This window comes from Patiria miniata, unplaced genomic scaffold, assembly GCF_015706575.1.
Source record: "Patiria miniata isolate m_02_andy unplaced genomic scaffold, ASM1570657v1 HiC_scaffold_24, whole genome shotgun sequence".
NCBI classification, from domain to species: Eukaryota; Metazoa; Echinodermata; class Asteroidea; order Valvatida; family Asterinidae; genus Patiria; species Patiria miniata.
In genome coordinates this window covers 20,115,240-20,142,518 of record NW_024037063.1, presented here as the reverse complement: position 1 = coordinate 20,142,518, position 27,279 = coordinate 20,115,240, and the positions used below count along the sequence as shown (strand labels likewise).

The window sequence follows — 27,279 nt, the reverse complement described above, 5'->3', positions numbered from 1 at the left end:
ACAATTTTGAAAAATTTAGGCGGAGTTGCAAAATTTTGGAGGATTTTGGAGGATTGAGGATGGTTGTAAGCAACAAGGGCCTAGGGGGTTAGGGTTAATGGCCGAAAAATTATCGTCGATGGACTACCATGCCAGGGCCAAGGTCTTTGACTTAACACTACAAGTGTGGCCTAGCAGGTTTTTAGCTCATGATCAGAGGATCAGGGGTTCGAATCCAGCTGCTGGCTACATGTTGTGTCCTTGGGCAAGCCACTTCACCCCAATTTGCCTCTCTCCACCCAGGAGTATAAATGGGTACCGGCATTAGCTGGGGAGTAAACTGCGATGGACCTGAATCCCATCAAGGGGGAACGGAAATATTCTCAGTCATTTCACGTCACCGATCAGAGGATCAGAGGTTGGAATCCAGCTGCTTGCCATATGTTGTGTCTTTGGGCAAGCCACTTTACCCCAACTTGCCTCTCTCCACCCAGGAGTATAAATACTCCTATAGCTGGGGAGTAACTGGCGATGGAATAGCATCCCATCCAGGGGGGACAAAAATATTCTCAGGTGTTTCACGACACTGAAACCGGAGATAAACACCGGCCTGATGGGCCACATTGACTCGTGACAGACTTGACTTGAATGAGATGAAGAGGCTAGTCTTAGTACTTATGTTATGTTCCCCTAGCTGCCATTGTGCTATCAACAGGACAAATCAAATCAAGTCTTGGGAATTTCTGCACCAGGCCCAAACATTTTCGAGCACACCTCACACGTGCCAAAGTGAAGCTAGTGTGCAAAAAATTGTACACTTCCTTTCATCGGATTGACTTCAAACTTGGTACAAACCAAGACCACAATGACAAAATGTTCAGTGACAAGTGTTGTCAAGATGACAAAACGTACTAAGCATAACCTCATAAAAAAAATTATGCAGAAAAGCCCTATGTTCGGTTGCAAACAAACATAGATCTCTAGTTTTTTTTTTCGTTTTGGACCGATCTTCTCACCCGGGAGTCGTAGCCGGGGTAGACCTTTTCGCAGACCGGTTTGATAAACTCTCGCAGGAAGTACAGGAAATGTCGCTCGTAGTCCACCTGTCGCATGTGGATGTCTCGCGTGGGGACGTTCTCATAGCCGCCCGCTAACCTCTGGTCCTGTGAAAATAGACGGACAGCAGCTTGATAACTGACTTATAAATATAAATAATATTATACATGCTTTTAGACCATATTTTGAGCTAAACGTCATGTAGATGCGCATACTGAAATTTGTATCCTTATGGAGACATTTCTTTGTTCTCATGTAGTAAAGTTTTCGAGTTTGAAAGTGTAGTTTCACAATGCTCTTACTTTAACCAGAATTAATTTCCTTGGCTGACATTCGGACTTAATATCCCTTTTCTAAAACTCTTCCATTTGCGACAGATCAACCCACCTTGAAAATTCCTAGTTTTTGAGTAAAATCCATATATCTATTTCGTGAAAACCTTGCGGAGACATATTCATCTATAGAAGTTGCCCTGGGGAGACGTATACAATCTTTTGTTCCCTACTGTGTGCATGTCTCCAGAGGGCACGGTGTATCAGATCGCCCTAACTAATGTTTTAAACATGACAGCACACCAGTTTGACATTAGTTATGGTGTCCAATTATGAGTGAATAAAACTCCTTCTCCTCAAGCTTACTTCATTTGTACCGCTGGACCACTGGCCGAAGAACTCCATTTCTTCAATCAACTTTGTGGTAAACTCCTCGGTGAAAATCGGGAAGGTGTAGACGTCCGGACAAGCCTGCACAAAAGCAACGAGAGAACAGTTTGTTTTCATAAGCAAGTTTAACCCTAACCCTAACCGCCCTGAATCCTTCAAAATCCTCTTTGCCAAAGTGGAGGTATATGGAGGATTGAGGTTACATGGCAAAAGTGCGTTACTGATTTCGTAGGATGCACTTTGTCAAGGTCTTGGGCAGGACCTTGTGTTGTTTTTGCTCAGCCATGCATAAATACATGCCTGGATTATGCTTGAAATCCTCCGTACTGCTCCAGGATGTCACTGGCCAAGCCTTAACATATTGACAGTCACTGCCGCAGGATTTTGCAGGATTCAGGCAGTGGTCACCCTCCAAAGACCATATTCAAGAAATAATGGAGGAATTTGCAGAATTGAGGCTATATTTCCATGAGGCCAATTGGAGGATTTTGCAGGATTGAGGATACATCCTCGCAAAAAGGCCTAGGGAGTTAGGGTTAATATTCCTACTTCACTTGCATTATTCAAAATTTGTCAGTTGTTCACTTCAAGACAAATGAAGGAGATCAAGTCTATGGGGGGACGGCAAACAACTGCCAATCCAAAACATAGACCTCTGACGTCTATATTTAATACTTGAGAAAGTTTGAAATCAGTTGAATGGACTTTGGATGTAACAATGTTACATCCAAATAGTCTTTTTTGCCATTTTTTACACATATGTAAAATATGACATTGCATACTTGCATACATTGCAAACTGACATTGCATATTTATAACTGGACACCTAATGCACCAAGAAAAGTTTTTGTTTGGGTATAGTCAGGGCTCAGATATAGCAGAAACGATATCTTAATGTGGATGTAATGGTGTCAAAATCACTCAATGGAAGTGTGACATTTGGGGTTGACACGGTGTCAATGTTACGTCCACAACCAAGCTATCATTTCTGCTCCATTTGATACCCGACTACCATAACAAAAGTTTATCTTAGTGTGTTGCATGTACAGTAAGAAGTACATAAAGTGAATTTTGGGTAATGTTTTACAGAAATAAAAAAAAAAAAATATTTGGATGTAACATGGTGTCAATGTTACATCCGAGTGACATTTTTCTCATATTTTTGGCAAAATACATTGAAATGATTTCAAACTTTCTGCAGTAGTGAAACACCCAACAGCACATATTATGTAGAGCAACTGCTAGCAAGGCATTCATGCTTTTCATGATATGGTCATATGTCACACATTGTTCCCCAACCCGGTGGAAAGACTCATATAGTTAGGTCTGTACATCGGAACCGGGTACCCGAGTACCGACCGCTGATGTCAGGAACCAGTTCCAGATTATTGACCTCAAGGTCAAAGGTCAGATAAGTGCCCTACAGTACCTGTTTGACCTCTACTCCCGGTTCAGCTGCTTTGTAGTAATCGGGATGGATGAAATGACGCTCCCAATCCTGAGAAAATAGGCGATAAAAATGAAAAAAGCGAATATGAGTCACGGCAACATATCAAGAGTAACTCTTTGTGTATGGCAAGCCCATTGGTACAAAATGCACAAAAATCACTTGAAACCCCGGCTATAGTGTTTTCGAAATCTTGGTGTTGTATCCAGCTCCGGCTCAAGCTTATTGCTCTATAGTTTACTGGCTTGACAGACTCCAGTACAATAATTTGTCGTAGTTTTCTGCTAACCAGACACAAATCGTTAGGCAAACGGTTGGTGTATTTTCACAAGTTTTGAATGTGGCAGGATTGTACTGAATCTTGAGGCAGAGGCAAAGCTGGTGACAAATCCAAGATTTCGTTAACTCCTTAGTTATGATGTACATGGACGTATCCACTCATAGACCTCAAGCTTTCTCCTACCTTGCGATTGCTTCCGATTTCCCACAAGTCATTGTGGAGATGCTCTGTTTCACAGTACTCCGTCACTACCAGATAACCAAAGTAGTGCATGTTGGTGGCATACATGAACACACCCTGAATAACGAGTAAACGGGAAATGAAGGAGGAAACTTGAAATCTACATGTACATTCCATCTTAAAAAACGAAGTCCAACCGGAACATCGATTTTATACCTCTGGTTCTTTTCAGAACCATTTTCTCAGTATGAGAAATTATTCGCACATGGTGTTTCCGCAAACCTTTCATTCATTATTATCTCCACCATGCAAAGCCTCAAGTCTTACTTTTTAAAATTAATATTCTCCCGATTGAGCTAAAACTTTGCTTATATACCAAGCATGATTAATTCTACTAGCATAACAGTTTCAAAATAACTCTGTCATTACATTTCAAAGATCAGACTGGGAGGAATCTGCCCCCCCCCCCCTCACTGTAAGATGGGGGAAAAGAAAGACCCCCCCCAAAAAACCCAGGATTTTTCCGATTCAAATATTCTCGAGAAGACAACGCAAAAACATCTGTTATTTTAAATGTGTAATTTCCGAGGTTTTATCGTTTGTCAAACCTTCAATTTGGTTGAGAGTCACTTCACACACGTGATTTGAGAGTTCCTGTTGAGAATATTGACTTAAGCTGCGTCTTTAAAACTATTTTTAAAATATGTTCAATTTGATGGGCGTGTTGCGAATATTCAAATATCCGCTCCAATCCAAGTATGAATAATTGAATATTAAATTATTTGAAAATGCACAGCATTAGCTGAAGGGGCTAACCTTGTCTCGCAGCTGTTTACAGAGCGCCATGTCCGGATCCATGTCGTCTATCTCAAAGGTTGGCGTGTGTGGAGCGTGGATCTTGCTGCCGTGGATCAGGTACACGCTGGAGATGAAGGCTACATTCCACAACCCGCTGCAATACCAAAACCAAATATAGTTCAATGCTAGTCTTAGTCCAAGCCTGGATTGTTTTTCCTTCATACAGCTGGTTCATTGAAGCTTCCGCAGTGGAGGTCACTATCAACACGATGAATTGAATCCAGCCTTGGGAATCTTGGCAGAGCTACCCAGTAAATTTTGAGCCTACCGCACCTGCACTGTATTCAAGCTGACGCGTGTGCATGAAGTATGCTCAAAATTAGATGGGTAGCACTGCCAATATTCCCAAGGCTGAGTTTGATTCATCTTGTTGATCGTGAGACCTCGACCACCATGGAGGCTTTGCCGTGGTTGTCACGGACTAGCTGCATGTAGGGAAATAAAATATAGATCTGGTCTTGGGCCAAGACTAGTTCCATGCTAGGTATGGTCTCCATACCATATTGTAATCAAGTCAATTTTTCACAAGTCAGGTCAAGTCACAAGTCAAGTCAAGTCACAAGTCCATTTTTCACATGTCAAGACAAGTCACAAGTCAAGTCAAGTCACAAGTCCATTTTTCACATGTCAAGACAAGTCACAAGTCAAGTCAAGTCACAAGTCAAGTCAAGTCACAAGTCAAGTCAAGTCACAAGTCAAGTCAAGTCACAAGTCCATTTTTCACAAGTCAAGACAAGTCACAAATCAAGACAAGTCACAAATCAAGACAAGTCACAAATCAAGACAAGTCACAAATCAAGTCAAGTCACAAGTCAAGACAAGTCACAAGTCAAGTCAAGTCAAGTCACATGTCAATCTTTCACAAGTCAACACAAGTCACAAGTCAAGACAAGTCACATGTCAAGTCAAGTCACAAGTCAAGTCAAGTCAAGTCACAAGTCAAGTCAAGTCACAAGTCAAAACAATTCACAAGTCAATCTTTCACAAGTCAAGTCAAGTCACAAGTCAAGTCAAGTCGCAAGTCAAGACAATTCACAAGTCAATCTTTCACAAGTCAAGTCAAGTCACAAGTCAAGACAAGTCACAAGTCAATCTTTCACAAGTCAAGTCAAGTCACAAGTCAAGACAAGTCACAAGTCAAGTCAAGTCAAGCCACAAGTCTAGTCAAGTCGCAAGTCACAAGTCAAGTCAAATCACAAGTCAAGTCAAATCATAAGTCAAGTCAAGTCGTAAGTCAATTTTTCACAAGTCAAGACAAGTCACAACTCAAGTCAAGTCGCAAGTCAAGACGATTCACAAGTCAATCTTTCACAAGTCAAGTCAAGTCACAAGTCAAGTCAAGTCGCAAGTCAAGACAATTCACAAGTCAATCTTTCACAAGTCAAGTCAAGTCACAAGTCAAGACAAGTCACAAGTCAAGACAAGTCACAAGTCAAGTCAAGTCAAGCCACAAGTCTAGTCAAGTCGCAAGTCACAAGTCACGTCAAATCACAAGTCAGGTCAAATCATAAGTCAAGTCAAGTCGTAAGTCAATTTTTCACAAGTCAAGACAAGTCACAACTCAAGTCAAGACAATTCACGAGTCAATTTTCCACAAGTTTAGACAATTCAAAAGTCAAGACAATTCACAAGTCAAGTCAAGTCGCAAGTTCATTTTTTCCAAGTCTAGTCAAGTCGCAAGTCTTTTTTTTGTTCAAGTCAAGTCAAGTCAAGTAAAAAAAATAGCGACTCGAGTTGGATTCGAGTCCGAGTCAGCAACTCAAGTCAACAACACTGCTGTAAATGAACAATGGATGGCCCTTTCGTGACCACTTCTTAAACGACATGATTGAATTTGATATAAAATACAAAGAAATGTTTTAGAAAAAGTCCATGCTTACATTTTATAATCTTTGATGATGTCTACGTAGTCCTCGGATCTGGAGTAGAACCCATCCCGGTTGACGTCGCCCCAGAAGTTACTCCACAGTTTGCCTTCCTTGCGGGCAATAGGTGCTATGACTGATCTATGGGGCAATAGTACACAAATATTGAATGCTTTTGAGGGGTATAGTAAAAATAGATTCCCTCGGTTAACTGTGGAGTGTTCTATTTTCCCTAGGCAAGGGGTGTCGGAAAATATAACACTCCACGGATCATTGGGTTTATATACCTCAAGAAATTACTGACAAGTACGTAATTTGTGATAAATGTTATTCCTTGCCATGGCAACCAAAAAATGAACATCAGCCTTTTGTTTTGATTAATTCTGAAAAAAACCCCGGTATTGTAGGTTTAATAAGAATGCATGACTCGCGAGTCACGAGTCCTCAATGTCAATGCTGGTACCCATTGGTTACGGTGTTCGACTCGGGTTCGAATCCTGACCTTGGGAACATGGTGCTTATGCTCTTGAGCAAGGCACTTTACCATTATTGCTTCGTCCTTCGGATGGGACGTTAAGCCGTAGGTCCTGTGTGTTGTGTAATGCACGTTAAAGAACCCAGTAACACTTGTCGCTAAGAGAAGGGGTTTGCCCCGGTGTTTCTGGCAGTGGCAGCAATTATGCGCCGCAGCACCTTGTAAACCCTTATAAGGTGCAACATAATGGGTCTCATAATGTTCATATACTTCATTTACCTGGCTTTGGTTGCATTCTCCCCCAGCGCTTTGTATCCTCTGGCAAAAAGCGCTATACAGTTATTATTATTATTATTAACACCTGGGTTGAGAGGAGTAATTGAGGTAAAGCGCCTTACTCAAGGGCACAACACGCATGGCCACGGCGGGGCTCGAACCACAATCTCACGATCATGAATCCTGTGCTCTACCGCTAGACCACATGCATTACCTGTGCACGCATGTCGGACATTTGTCTTTACGCATGCCGGACATTGATAACATCTGCAATTCGTCAAACCATCATCAGGCAGACATTAGTGGATCTGTACGGACGAAATAATTGGGAAGACAAATGTATACCTGTTTTGTTCAATGAGAAGCTGGAGTGTTTTGGGGTTGGTCAGTCGCACGTCGGCATCCCAGCTGAAATAGTAGTCACACTTCAGATCATTGCAGTGCTGACTGGAACAATAAAACAAAAGGTTTGACTGCTTTAACCCCCAATAACTGGCAAATTTGAAATAAACGCTTTACAGGAAACAACTTCCCCACAAATATCCCCAGAATGAAATGCTGTATTTTACTGCATGGTAGTGATGTAGTCTAGTCCATCACAAGTCCTCCAGTCCCAATTCAACACACAAGCTATTCAAGTGAGCTTTGACAAAGGCATTCCTAGAATTGTGATTTTTATATATGACTTGAAGCTTTGCATGGCAGATGAGATAAAGTAGAAAGATTGCGGGTAACACCATGTGGAAAGAAATCTCTTCTGGGAAGATGTGTGGTTCTGAAAAGAACCGGTTGGTTGCGTGTAGAACTCGACTTTTCAGACAGTGTGCTCTGTCCGTAATCAAGAGGGTGATTTTTACGTGTGACTGGACTCATGATTTACTTGTGACTGGACATGTTTTTTTGTTTTTTTGTAGCATATATCATATTTTAACCAATCACGCACCTAACATGACTATTTATCACGCTGTGTGGATGGAAGAAACTTAGGTTCTTGTAGTGTTTTCCTTTCAATTACGCTTATCCCAACCAACAAAAATATTTGACGAAAAATGGACATGGGTTCGAACCACAGATCTTGCAATCCATAGTTCATTCCACTATCCACTAGGCCACTGTGGTAGCTTGACGAAAGCCGTTTTTTGAAATGCTTTAATGTACATGCATGACTGAGTGATAGCAATGGTGTGACATCATTGTTATTAAATCAAATTAGGTTTTGCCCTTTAACGTCGGTGAAGGGCAAAACCTAATTTGATTTATATCACCCCGACGCAAAATTCCATCTTATAATCATTGTTATTTTCTTATGAATAAACATCAAACTAGATGAATAATCGTGATCCATTGACGATATGTGCTGTAGATAAAAAAACCACTGACTGGACTTGTGATGGACTTGCCAAGACCAGCTCATGCCACAGGACATGTAGACACGATCTGGCAATGTGTATCGTCAAGTTAAATTGTCAAGCTTTCCCAGAGTCTCTGGCGGTGGACATGTATACGCGTCAGTGGTTCCCATTGGTTTTGTTCAAACTGTTTGTTGAACTTGAACTTGGCCACTGTACTTGGCCTGTTGTCACACTGGCCTGTCGTCACAGCAAATATCACTCTATGGCAGGACCTCAGAGTGTTGCGAAATATGAAGTTACGGTGAGAGTTGTTGTACAAATATTGTACAGTACAGTTTCAAAGAGTCAGTATTTGTGGTGTTTGACTTGAGTTTAAAATTTGGCTGATATTTGTTGTCTTTTTCAAAAATGATGTTTTGCGGCCAAAAATAATCTTGCCATCAATTAATAAACTTGAGTATTGCACTCACAGGCCCTTGTTCCTGCCTTGTTCTTCTGTCAAGTTCTTGGCTGGGGAGTAGAGCTTGACCGACCGGTACATCTCCTTGGCTTTCTTGACAAACCTAGCCACTCTGTTCAAACGGTGTTTAGGCTGTGGAATTAAAAAGAAAATGGCAATTTGAGCGTAGACTACTTTTGCGAACAAAAGTGGAAGCCATTTTTGAGGCGGAACCAGGCTTGCGCTCAGGTAGTAGGCACGCACTATGGGCTCTTTCGAACAATAGGGTTTATACCAAAATGCCTCATCTTTGAAGGGAATATACATCATTTGCTTTTGCTGAAATTTTCTGAAATGGATGGAATTGGGGGGGTTGGAAATATATAGCAAATATAGTTACACTGACATTTTTGAGGTTTTGGGTTCGAAAATGCTATAAAAACCAAGAAAAACTATCATTTTCCTGTAGTCTGGTTCCCTGACTCCATATAAGAAGAAACAGAGCAGTTTACATACATTGGGGAATTGTAAGGTCAGGGAACCAGTCTAGCTGGCTTGTACCCGTTCATAGGTGTGTAATCGATTGCAAACAAGTGCGATGGTCAATTGGGGCCAGTATTTGAAAAAAAGCCAGTTTTTTCAAACGCTGGTCGGCCGACCAGCGTTGGAAATTGATACAAAAATACCACTTTTCTTGAAAATGACAGTATATCAGGTGCCATGATTTTACAGGATGCTTTACACTGTCATTCACTAACAGTCCAGTAAGGTATTTCAAACTGATTATGTAGTTTTATTTTTTGATGTTTGCAAATGTTGTATTTTCCCTTTAAGAACGCGTGCAGTGTGCTCGCGGACGTGGATCCACCTCAAAACTGGCTTCTAATTTTGATTCGCCGAATTAGTCTATAGAAATAATGCACCTTTCAAGTGTTCCATCCCACCCTCTTTTTCATGGTATGCCTCGCCCCTTTGGTGGGGTTCTCATCAGTTTTGGACCACAGGTACTGAGTTTAGTCTTCTCTCTTTGTTTTAAAATCTAATTCACTCCCAATCTTTTGTACTGGAAATGGTTCCCAAGGGGTGGGGATTTGGTATCACTGAAAGCGACAATACCTACCCCTGGGGTAGGGCTGCCCCACACTGGTTTGTCTTTTAATGTCATCCTATAAGCCTGACAAAGTTAATCCAAATTTCACATTTTTTACAATGTGTAGTATTCGGGTTTTAGCTAAACTAACTGAACGTCTCATTTGTTGGACTAAATGCAGCTAAGAATTGTCTTATCTTACTTGGTTATGAAGGAACAGATCAATTTTCTTCTTGGGGTAGTCCAACGCTTCAACTTGGTCAAAGAAATCGTCCAGGAATGGCGTGGGCACTTCAATAAACAGCGCCACCAGAACTGGTGGAAAGTCATCTTCCTAAACAACGAAGAAAAAAAGTCTGTAAGTGAAACATTGCCCTTAAACTTATTTTTTTTGTTTTCATTTGTCTTTATTTTTCTTAATTCATTTTTTTATTTTTTTTTTACATTAGCTGGCACTTTAAGCATTTGCTCTGCTTCATATTTAGACCGATATTGGATATCACAAAATTCACTATTACACTTAAGCCAAGTTTTCTTCAACATTTTTCAGGAAAAAAACGGAGCCATGCGATTCATATCTGAAACCTAAGACCAAATAGTAAATGGTAATTTTCTTTTCACAAAGTTGGACCACAGTCCTGACATTCGCCTGAATTTGCTTGCCATATATCTCAACGCAGTTCGTTGATGCATCAAACGCACAAGGGCAGCTGCGTGACGCGCGTTACTTACGACCGCGATGAGTGTTCGTGTAACATAGCAGTTGTATGACGCAGCGTGGTAAAAAACATGCAACATAAAAGCATAAGGGCAATTACAGCAGTGTAATGTCCGTGACAGAGCCAGTTAACCATGATACCTAATTAACGATTCAGAGAAATGATCCAAACTCCTAGTCTGTAATCTCCTGGACCATTACTAAATGATGGAAATACCCCCTCACCGGCACAGAAAGTACAGTTGGGGGTGACCGAATGACGCCATCTTGCCTGACTGCAATTTTGCCGCGACGCGCGGCTGTACCACTGCGTGTACATAGTACAAATCCCCTGGTGTACGTGCGTCACACACAAGGAACGGTGCGCGTCAACCAGCTAAATGTCCCGCCCATGGGACGTCGTTGCTAGGTAAAAGGGCGCCCTCTTTCGTTGGCGCACGGAGCCCATAAGATTAAAATCAAGGTTTATTCACTGAGCTCTTTAAAGCTCTGTTACGGACATTGCATAACGCTGGAATTTCCCATTCAGGTTTCAGGTTTCAGGTTTATTTATTTCCACAGTATTAATCCAACAAAAGTTAATCATAGAAAGTAATATATAAATAAATAAATAATTGGATATATAAAGATGCAATTAACGAACAAGTGATACTGCAGAGGGATCCATTAAGAAGCAAAGCTTGTAAGCAATGGTCCCTATATTAAGCAAACACGTGCATTGAGCCTACAGAAAGAAGATAAAAGAGAGGGCATAAGATTGGGAGACAAAAATACCAACAGGGCTCAGTGCACATGTTGCTTACAAAAGCTAAGTTTAACTTACAGATGTGAACAAACAAAAACCGACAAGTACCTAAGGGCATTGGCTATATACAATATAGGCTCGCTAACTGGATTTAAATGAACAATTGTATTGCAGAGATTCAGCTATAAGCTTCTAACAAGTCAGGTCTAGGGTATTTAAGATGTCAATTAATGGGACCACTGAGTAGTCTGGTGACAGGACTATGAAGTAAATGTATACAAACAAAGACCAGGTACCAGATCCTTCTTTCAACATATTTTACACTTGTACAGTACTAAATAGGTTTTAGACTTGCTTTTTGCTTCATGTGTTTCTCTACGTTCTTGGTAAATATGTGGAGGGGGTGGGGTGGGGTTGGGAGGTGGGGTTGGGAGGTGGGGTGGTGGGGTGGGGGTGGGGGTGGGGGTGGGGGTGGGTAAGGGGTTGGGGTGGGTGGTGGGGGGATGGGTGGTGGGGGATGGGGAGGTGGAGGGTGGGGTGGAGGTGGGGTTGGGAGTGTGGGGGAATCCTGACACATACCGTGACATTGGCCAGACTGAAGGTATCTTCTTCACAGGCCACGCAGCCCTCTTCAGGCGTCCAATGGTAGGCTAAATAGTTGCCAAAGTTATTCAACATGGTCTGAAAATACGGAAGAAGAAATAATAAGAGAATGGAATCTAAAGCTGTGGTAATGGGAGCTGCCCTTTGTATAGCTGGGTTGAAAATAATACGGTAAACGTCTGTCAGTAAAAGTCTGTCACAAGCCAATTTGGCCGGCGTTTATCTCCTGTTTCCGGTTTCAGTGGCATGAAACGACTGAGAATATTTCTACATTGAATTCCCCCTGGATGGAATGCTAGTCCATCACAGGTTACTCCCCAGCTAATGCTGGTACCACTTTAAACATTTGTGTGGAGAGAAGGACATGGGAGTGAAGTGGCTTGCCCAAGGACACAACATATGGCCAGCAGCTGGATTCGAACCCCTGACCCTCTGATCATGAGTCACAAATCCTAACCACTAGGCCACACTCCCTCGTACCGAACTAAACTTTTATGAACCCCATACTAGTCATTATAATAAAATTCAACTGTATTGCAATTATATCTCATTAAAGGGAATCTACAACATTTGCTGTTGCTGCAATTTTCAGAAATAAATGAATTTGGAGGATCAGTAATATAGCAAATATTGTTGAAATGACTAGCTTCAAGTTTTGGGCTTGTAGATGCTGGAAAAACCAAGAAAACCAAACATGTTCATGTAGTCTGCTTCCCTGACCCCACTTAAAATGAAACGGAGCAATTTATAGACTTTGGGGAATTGTAAGGTCAGAGAATCAATCTAGCAGGGTTGTACCCCTTCACAGGTGTGTAATCAATTACAAAGAATATGCGCAATAACTAATTATGAAAAATAAGATGCAGTTTTTGACAAAAAGCCAGTTTTCTCCAACGTTGGTCGGCCGACAAGCGTTGGAAAAATACAAGTTTTCTTGAAAATGTCAGCACACCAGGAGCCACGATTTTACAGGAAGCTTTAGACTGTCATTCCCTAACAATCCAGGTATTTCGTGATAATTTGATCTTTTCGTTTTGTGATGTTCGCAAATGTTGTAACTTCCCTTTAAAGGAAATACATTTCAACATTGATTTGGACGAACAACGTGCCGCATGCCTACCTTAGATCTGCCGTTTCCATGTAGAACTGCCGGGTTTGTTTCATACTTGTTGTTGAAAATTACACTGTTGTTGTTTTGGAAACGTATCGAAATATCACCTGAAGAACACAAAATAAATTGAAAAAAAAAGTAATAATTTTGGTACTGGTAAAACCTGACAACTATTAACAGTTTCATGTTATTAACACCCCCCCCCCCAATCCTTTACAATCCATGTGGATCCTTGTATTGGCTGTTCCGCATGACACCAGCCAACATTTTTTAACGAAAACAAATTCCTACTGGAATTCGCGGTCTCCCCCAATGTAAAACTATACAAAATTTTTTTTTTTAAAGTTCTGGACAAACTCTCAGAGCTAAGATTTGTTTGAAAAAAATTGAGCAATCTGCTCCAGAGAAAGCCATGGAAAATTGGGACTTTTAAAAAAAAAGTTCAACTTTATGGTCTTTAACTTTTACGTGGGATAATCGTTATATCGAATATTTTTGATATTGGATTTCCGATATATCGATTGTTGAAAATTATGATGTAGACGGTGCTTAGAGTTGAAATACCGTACCGTGGGCCCCGTTCATATTCTGGAAGAGAACTGCTTTATTATCGAGCCCAATTCGCCAATTTTTCTGTAAAATTGAAAACAAAATAAAAATATAAATATAATTCAATAAACGTGTAAAAACTATACATTTGGTCAGGTCGGCGTAGCGGTACTTTCCTCGCCTTCCACCGCTGTGACCCGGGTTTGAATCCCGCCTGGGCCAATATGTGGATTGGGTTTTCAGTCCCTGCCTGATTCCGAGGGTTTTCCCAGAATATTCTTCTGGGGTTTTCCTCCCACCTCTAAAACTGTAATTTCTTCTCGTTGTCTTCTCTCTACAGGTTTCTTCAGGCTTGCGAGCTACAGTGCCTATTGCGCTTTTGAGCAATCCTTTGTTCCATTACCAACAGCCGATCTCACCAAAATTACGCCAAAAAAAGTTGCGCAGCATTTTACGCTGCGGAACATTTCACTTGTGACGCATTTCACGAAAGTCTCACAATGCGCAAGTCCGCAACTGCACAAGGCATTTATGGCGTAACTTGCGCAATCATTTTAGGCGGCGTAAGTTGTGGCACAGCAACTAAAAATGATCTATTTTGGACCCAAAATTTCAAACCAAAATTTCGGACCCAAAATTTCAGAATCCAAAATTTCGGACCCAAAATTTCGGACCTTACAAATAAATCATAACGTTAATAGAAGACACTTACAGTTCTGTGTTAGTACATGAATTGCTATTTTACTCTTGACTGAATTTTTAGAGTTGCCGCACGATTCTAAAAAATGTCGAACAAAGTTATTTTCAATATGGCGGGCTAAAGTGATTCAATGACTGTTTCATGAACGAGCAAATTCATACACAAACAGCCATCTTAAATGCTGTAATTATCCTTGTCCATGTTTAGATTATTTAAAACATTGCGCAGCTACGCCAAGGTTCGTGAAAACGATCGTAAGTTTATTTCGCAACTGCGCAACAAATTTGTTGCGTAAGTCCTACGCATTGGCACAAGCTGCGCACTTTTTCGTGAAAATCGGCTGCAGGTATATATAATAACAATGTAGTCTAATGAACTATTCAAATTAAAAAAGTTAAAGAACCTGACACGTATTTCAAGCTTAACATTATCTTTAAAAATTCCACTAACCCTAACTCCCTAGGGGGTGTGCAAAATCGTATAAAAATTGGAGGACTAAGGACTGTTAGGGCTACTAAAAAACCAAATAGAAAGTACGTGTATGTGATTAACACTAAAAACTTAACAGAAAGGTCACTAGGCATGAGATTGAAAGTTTTTTAATTGTAAAGGTGACAACAGAAAGCTGGGTTTGAACCAATGAATAGATTTTTCGACTTGTCGTTGTTTTTTAAGGATTAGTGAAGACTTGACAACAGGTCTCTCACACTTACTCGTTTGACTTGATTCAAATAAAGATAGGTGAAGAAGAGTTGGTCGTCCCCATCGTCGGTGATATCTCGCCATGTGAGGGCCTTCCAGATGTACGGTGCGTAACCGATGTACATCCCTGAGCACAGGAAGGGGTAGCCTGCCTCAACTTGAGGGTAGTCAGGCTGCGGTTCAAAGGTAGAGTAGATCATTTGCAGTTATCCAAAAAGTAACTGACAACATTTTTGTTGAAAAGCTTACTTGGTTTAAAGGGAATGTACATCATTGGCTTTTGCTGTAATTTTCAGAAATGGAGTATTTGAGGGGTTAGTATAATATATCAAATATTGTTACACTGACATGTTTGAAGTTTTATGTTCGAAAATGCTGGAAAAACCAAGAAAAACAAAATTGTTCAAGTAGTCTGGTTCCCTGACTCCACTAAAGATGAAATAGATCAATTTATAGTTGCCAGAAAATTGTAAGGTAAGGGAACCAGTCTAGCTGGCCTGCACCCGTTCATGAACATGTAGCCAATACCAAACAAAATTTGGACTGAAAAAAGGTAAATTTGGAGCAGTAGTTGAAATATAGTTAGGTTTTTCCAACGGTGGTCAGCCGATCACCGTTGGAAATGTATACAAAAATACCATTTTCTTGAAAATGACTTCACACCAGGTGCCATAATTTTACAGGATGCTTTAGACTCTCATTTACCAACATCCTAGTAAGGTATTTCTTAAAAACTTGGTAGTTTTATTTTTCGATGTTTGCAAATGTTGTATATTCCCTTTAAAGATAGTAACGGCACTAAACTCCCTGTAAATTTTTGTCTGGCATGCTGTCATTTTTAAGGAAACAACAAAAGAAGGAAATTTCCAAAGACGCATTTTTGGAAATGTCCATTAGTAGTTCATTTTTAATTAGGTGAAGCCGTGATTGGGTGTGCGCATGCGTTGGCAGGACGTACACACGTGCATGGTTGCTATAATTCGTCGGTCAAGTGCGTGACGTAGCGTAGCTGCAATATGCTGATTGTGGGCACGATTCAAAACATGACTCGACAACTTCTGAATTGAATCCGAGATCCTAGAATATTGTTTTCTCGGAATATAAAGCACACATGCATTCTGGATTCACTGCTAACTACCTGTCCCCATATCTGAAGTCAGAAGGACAATTCGGACAGGGAACCAGACTAGAATGTCCCCCCTAGTAGTATGGGCCTTATGCACGAGTCGGCCATATTGAATTGAAAGCGTGGTAAAATCTTAATTTTTGGAACTTGCGAAGAAAGATGAAAGCAAGTTGATTACTAATTAATTCCAGTCTGCTTCAATGAATAATTTGAAATTTGTAATTAAACATTCCCTATTGTCTAAAGCCAGATTTTAAACAAATGACAGTAAAATAAGGCTGCATTATGCCTGCATGAATAGTCTGGCGCCATCCCATTCAACAGTTAACAATTAATGATATACATTCAGGGAACTCGACAAATATGGCCAACTCGTGCATAATAGGGTGCAGACCCGTAAATCGGTCCGAAATTGCCTATGCCGGCCAAATCACGATTTGCATGCCCTCAAAATCTTCAGTATTTGAGCATGCTGTGGGCCATGAACTTGAGGGTTTGTAAAAAATATGGGTGGAAGCCGTGCACAGGACTGGGAGCTTGCAGTTCTGTGTAATTTGGATGTAATTTGGACCCTAAAAGCGCTCTATTTTGCAATGGAGTGTAGGCATCGTTTTTTTCAAAATGGCGATGGGCTTCAGGACTATTTTCAGGGGTGATCATCTTCAGATGGAAATTTCTCCTAAAAGTCATCAGATGACCCCCCGTAAATTGAACAGAAAATGAAAGATGATGAAATAAGCTTTAATTTGATGTGTGTCTCGAACACCTTAGAGAGTTGTGAGTATTTTTCCTGAATTTCTGAAATGGGAGCATTTACCATTGGGGTCTATGGAAGTTTATTTACTGGTCTGCTACCATAAGGCCATTCTCACCTGGCACACCTGTAGCCAAAAGAGGGCGCTGTGCCAGTGCCAATATAAGCCACATCCAAATTCACGTGGCTATGACTTGCAATTACACAGACTCTATGGAGGCGGCTTGCAGCCACTTCCCATAGACATGTGTAACAGCCAGCCACAGCCACGTATTTTGAGACACAGCCAGAGTCATAATTCTTACCGCGAGAGATTCGTCCGGCCAGATGAAGGGCTCAGCCGAAAAGACCAGATTTTTCTCCATCCCTTTAAAGTGGAGAAGAACATCGTCCTGTCCCATGGTAAAAATGACATCATAACTGCAAAAAAAAAAAAAATAATATAAAAAAAAAATTATATAAAAAACGAAAACATCTTATCGCCGCATCAGTGCAACACCATTCTGCAACAAAGTCACACGAATATTTTAAGTGAGATACGACCTTTTGACATTCTGAAACTCGCGTTTCACGGACGGCCTGTTTTAGGAGATACGTCCTTGTTGCACGGACATGACGATATACCCAGCGTTGTCTGAGTGCTTGCGAGAAGTAATCCAGAAGCCTACTTTTGTGGGACTGGAACCCACGACCTCCTGCTTTCTAGTGCAGATGTCTTACCACTCGACCACCGAGCTTGTCGGGGTCGGCTGGCTGGTTCGAGTCTGATATATCAGGGGGTACAGCAACCAAACTATTCATAAGATGGAATTCGTGTTGGGGTGATATAAATTCAACATTGGGTTTTGCCCGTCACGAACGTTATTTTTTAAAAACCTTGTACAGTCAGTGCTGCCCGAGTACTTGGGAGGAAAAATCCACAAGCCTACCCAGGGGGGACTCGAACCCATGGCCTCCTGCGTACTAATGCAGACGTCTTACCACTCGACCACCGAGCTTGTCAGGATTGGCCTGCTGGTTCGAATCTGATACACAGTGGACCACCGCTATAACGAACATTGTGGGATCCACAGAAATTGTTCGTAATAGCGATCGTTCTGTATAGCGTTTGAAGCTGCTAGTGCTCTGGTACTCACTTTTCAATAAATAGCACCCTTCATAACTTCACCCTGCACGCCCCGGTAGTTACTGAAAGACGACTTTGAACACGTGCTGACTATTGAATTATGTAATTACATTTTTTCAGCTTACTACCTACAGCAATGGGTGGCTTTCCCCTTCTGATCCTTAATAATAGCCACTTGTCACTTTTCTGTTGACATTTTTCAACAACAATGTTCAGTTTTGCACGCAAAAATCGGGAGCCAAGGACGATGTTCCGTATAGCCGAATGTTTGGTATACCGGTGTTCAGTATAGCGACTTTCTCTGTAGCAGCCAGTTTTGCAACCAATCGCTATCATAATTGAAAGAGTTTTAAGACATTGAGATCATCTACTGTTTCCTGCACGGAGTCAAGAATAACTTACCTGTCTGTGAACATAATGATAAGGTTCTTTTCATCCTTGTACTCCTTCAGAGCCTCCTTGAGGAGGTTGATCTTCTGCCCGCCTCCCGGTGCGTTCAAGACATCTCCGCCCTTCCAAGGCTGGTGCATGCCCACGACCTGTAAACAACAATAGACAATAAAGAAGTAAATAAATACATGTACATCAATAAATAAATAAATAGAAAGCAGGGAACAACTACAGATTCTCCTGACGATGACTAGAGCAGGTTAGCCAAAATGTTAAGACCAACGACAAGTTCTTTTAGAACTTAAAGCAGGACTGTTCTTATCGGAACTAAAAAACTACTTAGCGAAAGTTGATAACAAGCAGGACAAGTTCTTTTCAGACCTAAATATCTACTGAGCAGTAGTTATTACCACATGGTGTTACCGCAAACCGAAACGATACTGATACTCCACCATGCAAAGCCTCAAATCATATAATTAAAGATTCATTCCCTGTGCTATTTTCGAGTTTCATTCTGAAAAATAGATTCCTTTTTTAAATTGAATGAGACATCGACCAAAAAACATCAGCTCATGTTTAGTTGTTGAATTTTTACTTTACAATTTTGAATTATTGACTGCCAGACAATAATTTCATTCTTGCGGGATAGACTGGTTCCCGCCCCACAATCAGTATCGATAATATATCAGTATTGACTGGACCGGGAGCCAGTCTACTAAAAAACCTTCTTTTTTTTCAGAGGTTGAAAATTTATTTAACAGAATGCATTTATTTAACAGAGATGCCACATGGTCGGCTTGAAAAAAACAGAACTGGGTCTGCTTGAAAAAACCGGAACGGCTGCTTGAAAAAAAGGGAACTTTTTTTGTGTGAAAAAGCAACTCCGAGTCTGACACAAAGTTCCCGTTGTCATTTTTATCTGGTAGCCAAGCCCAGTTCCCTTTATTTTTTAAATTTGCTTCTATGGCCTTTAATTAAAGCTGTCGGTTCGTTCAATCACTTTGACTTTTTCCATATCTGCCTACTCGAATTTCCAACGTAATATTCGACAAGAAACATGCACGATTCCATCCACAACGCTGCTGTTTGCACTACGCGATGCGTTCGACAACTCGCCCACACGCGGTGAAGCACGCGCGAGGTGCCGTTGTATACTGCGTGCAAGTACGTTGGCCGCCTGTATCACATGCAGGCTCGGCAACAACAAAGACTGTTTTTAAGACTACTTCAACGAACAACGTTGTGCCATGCGTGCGCCTAAAATCGAGAGCGATAACGAGGTAAAAATCAACTGATTTCCAGTTTTTCTTCTCTTTTTCCGGCTTATTTTGATGGCCAAACAAAACCAGAATTTTGTGAGATTAAAAAAAAAAAAACTAATTCCGGTTAAAACCAGAAAAGTGGCATCTCTGTTTAAAGGCGTCCCCACAGGTTTATACAATATTATTTTGAATAAAAAGATTTAGGTTCTGCAGGATTTTCTAGATTGGGTAAACCGGAAACCCATGTGCTTTTCTTGGCCCAATTGCAGTTCAAGTTTGTTATTTAAATTGATTGTTTGTTGGTTGCGCTGTCAGTGTGTATGTACATACCTTCACGTCGTAGCCATACTTCTTGGCCGACCTCATATATCTGTTGAAACCGTCGGTCTCATTTGTTGCTACGGTAACAACAAGCAGTCTTGTCTTATCTGGGGGGAAAAAACGGGTTTCCATGCAAGGGTTATTTTTTTTTTTTTTTTGTTTTGTTTATGAGAAATTAATTTACATTAATGGCCAATAAGAATTTCTACAGCCAATAACACTGTAAGCTAGTGAAATTTTGTCTTGAAAGTCCTCAGAAAGCACATTCTATTTTACCGTGAAATTAATCAAAGAAATTTATTAAAAAAACAAATCAATCTTACAAAAAATAACTCAACCAATTTTTGTTGTCATTCAACATACTGTATAAAAAATCTTAATACAGAATGGCATGAGAAGAGGACGACTTACATGTAGCAATTTTTCTTCTTTTCTTAACCAGGATTATTTCTGCCGAAAATTTCAATTTTCGCAAAAGGCAAAATTTTTCAACCAACTTCTGATACACAGCCAAATGCCACAAATTCTGATTCGCAAGAGTCATTTCAACAGTATTTGTACGATATTCCTTGCCCAAACCTCATATGTTTCAATACTCCGGGGTGTGCACTGGAGCGTAAATTGTACAACAATAGGCCGTGCACAGCGGCCAATTCAAGATCAACACACGGTCTGCCTCCGCAGACTTTGTATGTGTCTACAAAAGGCACAAGGGATTTGCGCGTTTAGACGTCACCCTTAGTCGAGTCGAGGCAATCCTAATTATTTGGACATTTGTGTGTGAACTGAACATGAATAGCTCTGTTCTCAGGCTTCGCGAGAGTTTTGTGAGGTACCACAAATAAACAATAATGGATGGACAACTTACTGAAACAAAATCATGATCAAAACCTTTTCTATATCTTAAAAAAAATTCACTGTGCATGTAAATGCACTCCCTCTCTGGCTGGCAATTTCAACAAGGCCAGCACAGCAGTCCAAATAAATCTAGTGACTGTTTTTAACAGTTGAGTGCTCCCTGCCTTCATAAAGCAGGATTGACTGGCTGTAATTGTTATGAAACCTAATATAGCTATGGTTTGACTGTAGGTGATTGATAAGCCAGCTGTGCCTACCAGTCACCTGCTTTTGTCTGTTGATGGAATTTGACTGTCCTAGTGCCTACAAGAAATATGATCCGACTGTTGGTGACTAGCCTGTGTAAAAGGCATGGCAGGAAACAGGATTGAATCTTGACTGTCTGTGACTGATCAAACAAAAGGAGGGATAATTTTGACATGCCTAAAACGTACATAAAATAGAGATCATCAGAAAGTATCTGGGTGTAGGAAATGTCCTGACCATTAAAATTGTGTTCATGGTATTGATATTTCCTCTTGGCTAAGTTGGCTTAATATCAGAAATGTCCACGTCACATCTACACGCATGTACAATGCATGTGTATCACTGTATGTACAGCAAAGTGTCCCAGAAAACCGGACAAATCAGCGGCCATATCTACACAATATTCAAGTGAGACTAAATTTGTAGGGTGTTTCTTCATGCCGTTGATATTATTTATTGCTTGTGGAAAAATCAACTGAATTGATTGCAAGCTTTTAAATCCATGACTAGAAACGTAAGAGCTCCATAAAATCGCAATTTACAATTAATTTACATTTTTTTGCGGCATTAGCTACAAGTGCTGGTACCTATATCACACACAAATACATTTCACATGCAAACAAGAAGAGACTACATGTATTCAAGGGGAAATATTTAATTTTATCCGAATCAGACTTTATTTATGAACATTACAAATAAACGTGTAATGAAATAAAGACATAGTCTCTTCTTGTTTGCATGTGAATTTGAAATGTTTTCGTGTGTGGTGAAGATTTGAGGTCTCCCTCTCTCCACTAATTTACCAGCACATGCTAATGCCGCAAAAAAAGGTGTAAATTTTGATTTTATGGCTCTTGCGTTTCTAGTCATGGCCAGATGGCTTTAAAAGTTTTCAATCGATTCAGTTTATTTTTTCATAGGCAATAACATCAACAGCATGAAAAAACACCCCCCCCCCCAAAAAAAAATAGTCTCAGATGAATATTTGTTTAGATATGGCCCCTGATCTGTCCGGAGCCACTTTTTCTATAGGACACACGGCATGTACATGTACTTACACATGTTTATGTACATATTTGGGCCTGGTGAAAGACCACACGTATGCATTTTGATAAAAGCTGCGTATACATGTACATGTATGCATGTTAAACATGCACATGTACAAATTACAATGTAGTACAATGTATACAGGATGTGTAAAAAAAAAACGAAACCCAAACATTCCAAATGTCGGGACTATTCTTTTATTGAAGTTTCTCATGAAGCACTTTGAAAATCTAGGATATGAAAGCTCAATTCATAAGCTTTCTTTTAGTACAATGTACAAGAATCATTCAAATCACTCATGTACTTTTCAAGTTACGGAGTTGTAAACACAACCACCGTTTTAAAGTTCTGTCCACGGACCAAAAAAATGGTGTGCGTTCTTTTCAGCAAAACGAAAACAATTCACACACATCCCTATGTTTTCGTTTTGCTGAAAGAACACTGAACTTTTTTTTGTGATCTGTGGACAGAACCTTAAAACGGTGGTTGTGTTTAAAATTCTGTAATTTCTTTTATTGGGTGTTATTTTTAAAGGAAGGCTGACAGACGATGCGAACACAAACTTCTTTGCACACACACAATACAATGTCATGACCTTATGAACCTTTTTTTCCTTTACCACGATCAGTTGATCATGGACTTCCTGTTGTAGACGTGCAAAATTGTGTCTGGTCTCGTTGACCAGGTCTACCGCCTGCTGTGCGTATTTTTGCTGTTTGTTTGTTCAGAACAGGTCTATTTTCACAACCTGTTGTAAAATAACTTGATACTTGTTTGCATTGAATTAGTCTAAGTGATATCAAAACGTACGTGTAAACATTCAAGTAACAATGTACAACAATTTGTAATCTATATGTAAAATGTAGAGACTTATTTATCTATTGTTGTGGAGGACATGTGTACATACACATATAGGAGATTTAAAATGTTCGGAACAAAAAAGATATGCCATAATTTTGTTTTTTAATTGCCAAACACATATGTTTAGTTCAAAAAATTGTGTGTTTATGGCATGTATGGTACCACACTAAAATTATCACGGTACCATTAGGTACATATTTTTACTGGACATGTTTAAAAATTTTTACTTTATATTTTTGTCTGTCAGTGTGTTATACTTGTTGATAGGATACCTTTATTTAAATTCTAATAATATTCTGTTTTTAATCAACCTTTTATATTGTTTAATACGCCAACAACACACTTACATATTTACATGTAAGGCCAAATAAAAACAAACCAACTTTGCGTCAGGACTGCCTTTTTTGAAAAAAAGGAAAGATGAGGCCTTTTTTATTTTATTTTTTCCAAAATGGCTGCCTGACAAATTTTCCAGAATGACCAGCTGGGCTATTTTTCAAGATAGCCACCAACTTTTTTTTTAAATGGCCGCCACTTGGACTCAGGAAATGACATACCAGCTTTATATGGGCTAGATCATAGGTGCAACAGACAAAGAGGCAAAAATTATGTCACTGTTACAATTTCATAATTTTTCTGGGTTTTTTTTTTTTCAAATTAAAAAAAAGAAAAAAGAAAAAAAGGAGGCGGCCTCCAAAAAGGAAGCGGGCGGGGGCGCTAAACATTTTTTTTATTTAGCCTCATATACTTGTTTGTTGGATATGCACCTTTACCGTATTTAACCGTATTCTGTTTTTAATCAACATGTTTTATTGTTTTAAAATTAACCAATAACACACACCAAAAATATCATATTATAGGGAAGCCTTTCTTTTTCTTCAAAATATACTTTAATTTTACATTTTTGGCCCAATGTTGCAATACAAAATTTGCAGTCACTAATTTGGCCTAATAAAATCCAGGTAGGTCGGATTACTGTTTACACTCATTTTTTTTTTTGGCTCTACAACATGTACAAGTACACTCCTGAAATCAAAGGCCACAGAAAGATGGCAACTTTTATTGTTAAAACCCTAACTCCCTATTATGGTGATTTACCTTCCTCATCCTTGCAATCCCCACACCATATGGTAAACTGTGCAATAAACAGTTGGACTCTGTTTATTTGTGGTATGCCTAATCCCACATAAAGCACAGTCAGGTTACTAGTGCAGTACTCATCCTAACAGATTCCAACAAATCCTGGTGTTGGAGTTTGGCTGGTTGGAGATCGTTAGTGTTAAAGAAATAATTACTCCTCATTTTAACAGCTCCCAACGTTTTATTATTTTCAAGAAACACAGATGCAGTACTTCATTTTGCTCACAATAATGCATACCTTTTTTTGGCAAATTTGTTCAGGCAGTTCAAATTTAATATGAAATGGAAATGATTTTGAACATATAGGGCCTGTTCATGATGGAAATAAAGCTTAGGCAACTTTAGGTTTATTTTACCAAAAACTGAAACTTTAAATTAAAAAACAATGAAAAAAGGGGCTAATTATAACAAAATTATTGGGTAATCATAAATTACCAAGTAATACTCGCAGCACAGTTTTATAAACTTCCTGCCATTTGCCAGAGATTTTTCAGCCTTTTTGAAAACTAATAATTATGAACATTGGCCTACCAGTACCAGTAAGAATTTACTTTCATAATTTATACCACGATACTCAATAGACCTTTGCATAATTTTTTTTTAAAAAGAATTCCATATATACGGAGTCCGTATATGGAATTCTTTTAAAACCAAATTTATACAAAGGTCTATTGCGTATCGTGGTATAAATTATAAAAGTAAATTCTTACTGGTACTGGTAGGCCAATGTTCATAATTATCAGTTTTCAAAAAGGCTGAAAAATCTCTAATCATGACAAATGGCAGGAAGTTTGTAAAACTGTGCTACAAGTATTACTTGGTAATTTTATGATTACCCAATAATTTTATTACGGACGTCACAAATTTTTCCCAACCATGACCTGTCAGCCATCAGAAAGCGATAACATGTCGTAAAAAGTCTAATTTAGCAGGGAAAATATTGAGGTATTTAGTGAGAAAGCACTTAGAATGTTTCAGACCAGTTTCATAGGTTTTGTATTCAGTGTGTCAATTGACGTGGAATCATTCCTTTTTTTTATTACAGATTTTGTACATGTATGTATCGTTTCATGCCAAATTGTTTTGAAAAAATTGGATCATGATTTATTGTATAAAAAAAAATGAAGAAATAGTGACTCAAGTGTTGGGGACATGTTCTGTGCATGGGGGTGAACCAACAGCCAGCACTTATAAGACATTGCCCAAGCAAAAGGTCAAAGATGGGTCACGCCACGGGGCCAGCTAGTGAAACCAGACGGTGTACACGTCAACGTCGCACAGCACGACATAAAATCTTGACCTTTTGTTCGGTTTGAGGCAAAACAGAAAAAGAAGTTACAGGTGTCAAATGTAACAGTCACCGAGGACAAACAAGACAAAAGATTGTGTTCTTGGGAAGTGTACACGCTAGCCGTACCTGGATAACATCTTCACAAAAGAAATAAAACCACAAGTTTTTAAATGGGCCGAGGTTTGTTTTGTCATGCCCCACTGCACAAAACAAACACGGCTGTCCGACTTTTTTAAAAACTTTTTTTGTAAACCCCCGTTTTGATTAAAGGACAATATCAAATATAAAACGAAAGGTGCGGGGAAAATACAATTGAATATGGCAATAAGACCTAATTTATTACTTCACAAACTCATAAATTGAGTTTAAGAACCTGAGACACGTGAGAACATTTCCAAGACATGAACTTTCTTACAACCAACCCACCCCACGAGCCGCGGCGCGGACGTGGCCATGATGGCGGAACTTACTTCGAGGGCACAATATTAATTTTGTGATATTCCTTCTCAGAAACAAAATAACAACTCATCACGACAGTTAAGACATTCAACGTACCTTTGGTTTTACTGTCTGAAGCCAGTGTCACGCAGACAACCAGTAATAAAGCCAAAAACATGGCGAGAAATCGCTGTAGCCCCTCCATATTGATCGCCATTTTTTTGCACCGTGTGACGTGTTCACTAGACCCTACCCAGACATCTCGACTTGCTGCGCTGTCAAATGAACCCACGTGAATGAGACCAATCACGCCGCATGGGGGCGCTTTCAGGAAGAGAAAATATGCGCGGTTCCCAGCCTCCCCTAAAAAAGATCCTACGTAGAAAGGTTTTTAAGATGCGTCGCCAGGCTGGGGGGGGGGGGGGGGGGGGGGGGGGAGATTGCAGAAATTTCTAGCAGAAATATTTATCAAAAAGTTATGTTTGTTATAAAAAAGTTGTTCCATGTGTCAAAATCCTATTGGATCTTGTTTGCCTGAAGAATTAAAGTACACTTATTTATTTGCCTAAATTGGTACGAAGTCATAAAATGTGATACATTTCTGATGTGATCTTTAATCAGGCTTTAATTTCTTTTTCTTTTTGAAGTTAATTTTTCTGTATTTGCAGTTTCTGGTGCAGATCTTGTGAGATTTATACCTTTTTTTTTTTTATAGAATTTTGCCGTGATTGGCACTTTTTGCCAACCATGGTCTGATGAACTATGGAAGGCCAACATTGCAAAAATAAAGAATAGTTATTAATATTGAATTACAAAAATAGCCATTAAATGCTATCACGGATTTAATACAAATACCTTTCTTATATAACGAAGGTAGAGTGATTTTTTTAAGCAAGATTTGTTGCCAAAATTAACCATGGCTTATATTTATGTCCTTGCGGCTAGACAACCCAAATGGCAATCAATGGTTACAAATGAAAGGTCTATTTTGAGGACTGGGAAAACAAAATCATCAATCACCAAAAATAAAACCTATGAAACCATGGAAACTATTTTAAAGTCGATACTAAAATATTCAGAAATGGACGGATTTTGGAGTTAGTATTTTATAGCAAATATTGTTGCACTGACCTGTTTAATGTTTTGTGTTCATAGATGCTGGGGGAAAAAATAAAAAAATGCTGTTTTTGTAATCTGGTTCCCTGACTCTACTTCAATGGAGCAATTTACAGAAGGGAAATGTTCAGGTCAGGGAACCAGACTAGCTGGCTTGTACCCGTTTACAAATGTGAAACCGATTGCAAACAAAATCTGGACTAGCTAAATTTGGCA

General features: G+C 39.6%; 1 protein-coding gene across 1 annotated transcript in view; it reads right to left on the bottom strand.

Moving 5' to 3' along the window:
• Positions 1 to 26,216, bottom strand: part of LOC119732168 (procollagen-lysine,2-oxoglutarate 5-dioxygenase 1-like) — a 41,777-nt gene extending 15,561 nt beyond the window's left edge. The window contains exons 1-17 of the mRNA XM_038205582.1: positions 26,065 to 26,216; positions 20,076 to 20,173; positions 18,496 to 18,632; positions 17,273 to 17,387; positions 15,099 to 15,260; positions 13,706 to 13,769; positions 13,146 to 13,243; positions 12,002 to 12,103; positions 10,162 to 10,293; positions 8,901 to 9,022; positions 7,424 to 7,525; positions 6,343 to 6,468; positions 4,421 to 4,556; positions 3,608 to 3,721; positions 3,127 to 3,195; positions 1,674 to 1,778; positions 996 to 1,142 (exon numbers count right to left, since the gene is read on the bottom strand). Of these exons, the coding sequence (XP_038061510.1) occupies positions 996 to 1,142; positions 1,674 to 1,778; positions 3,127 to 3,195; positions 3,608 to 3,721; positions 4,421 to 4,556; positions 6,343 to 6,468; positions 7,424 to 7,525; positions 8,901 to 9,022; positions 10,162 to 10,293; positions 12,002 to 12,103; positions 13,146 to 13,243; positions 13,706 to 13,769; positions 15,099 to 15,260; positions 17,273 to 17,387; positions 18,496 to 18,632; positions 20,076 to 20,173; positions 26,065 to 26,164 (1,929 nt within the window). The 5' untranslated portion in view covers positions 26,165 to 26,216. The remainder of the gene's footprint in view (positions 1 to 995; positions 1,143 to 1,673; positions 1,779 to 3,126; positions 3,196 to 3,607; positions 3,722 to 4,420; positions 4,557 to 6,342; positions 6,469 to 7,423; positions 7,526 to 8,900; positions 9,023 to 10,161; positions 10,294 to 12,001; positions 12,104 to 13,145; positions 13,244 to 13,705; positions 13,770 to 15,098; positions 15,261 to 17,272; positions 17,388 to 18,495; positions 18,633 to 20,075; positions 20,174 to 26,064) is intronic.
• Positions 26,217 to 27,279: the final 1,063 nt, after the last annotated feature.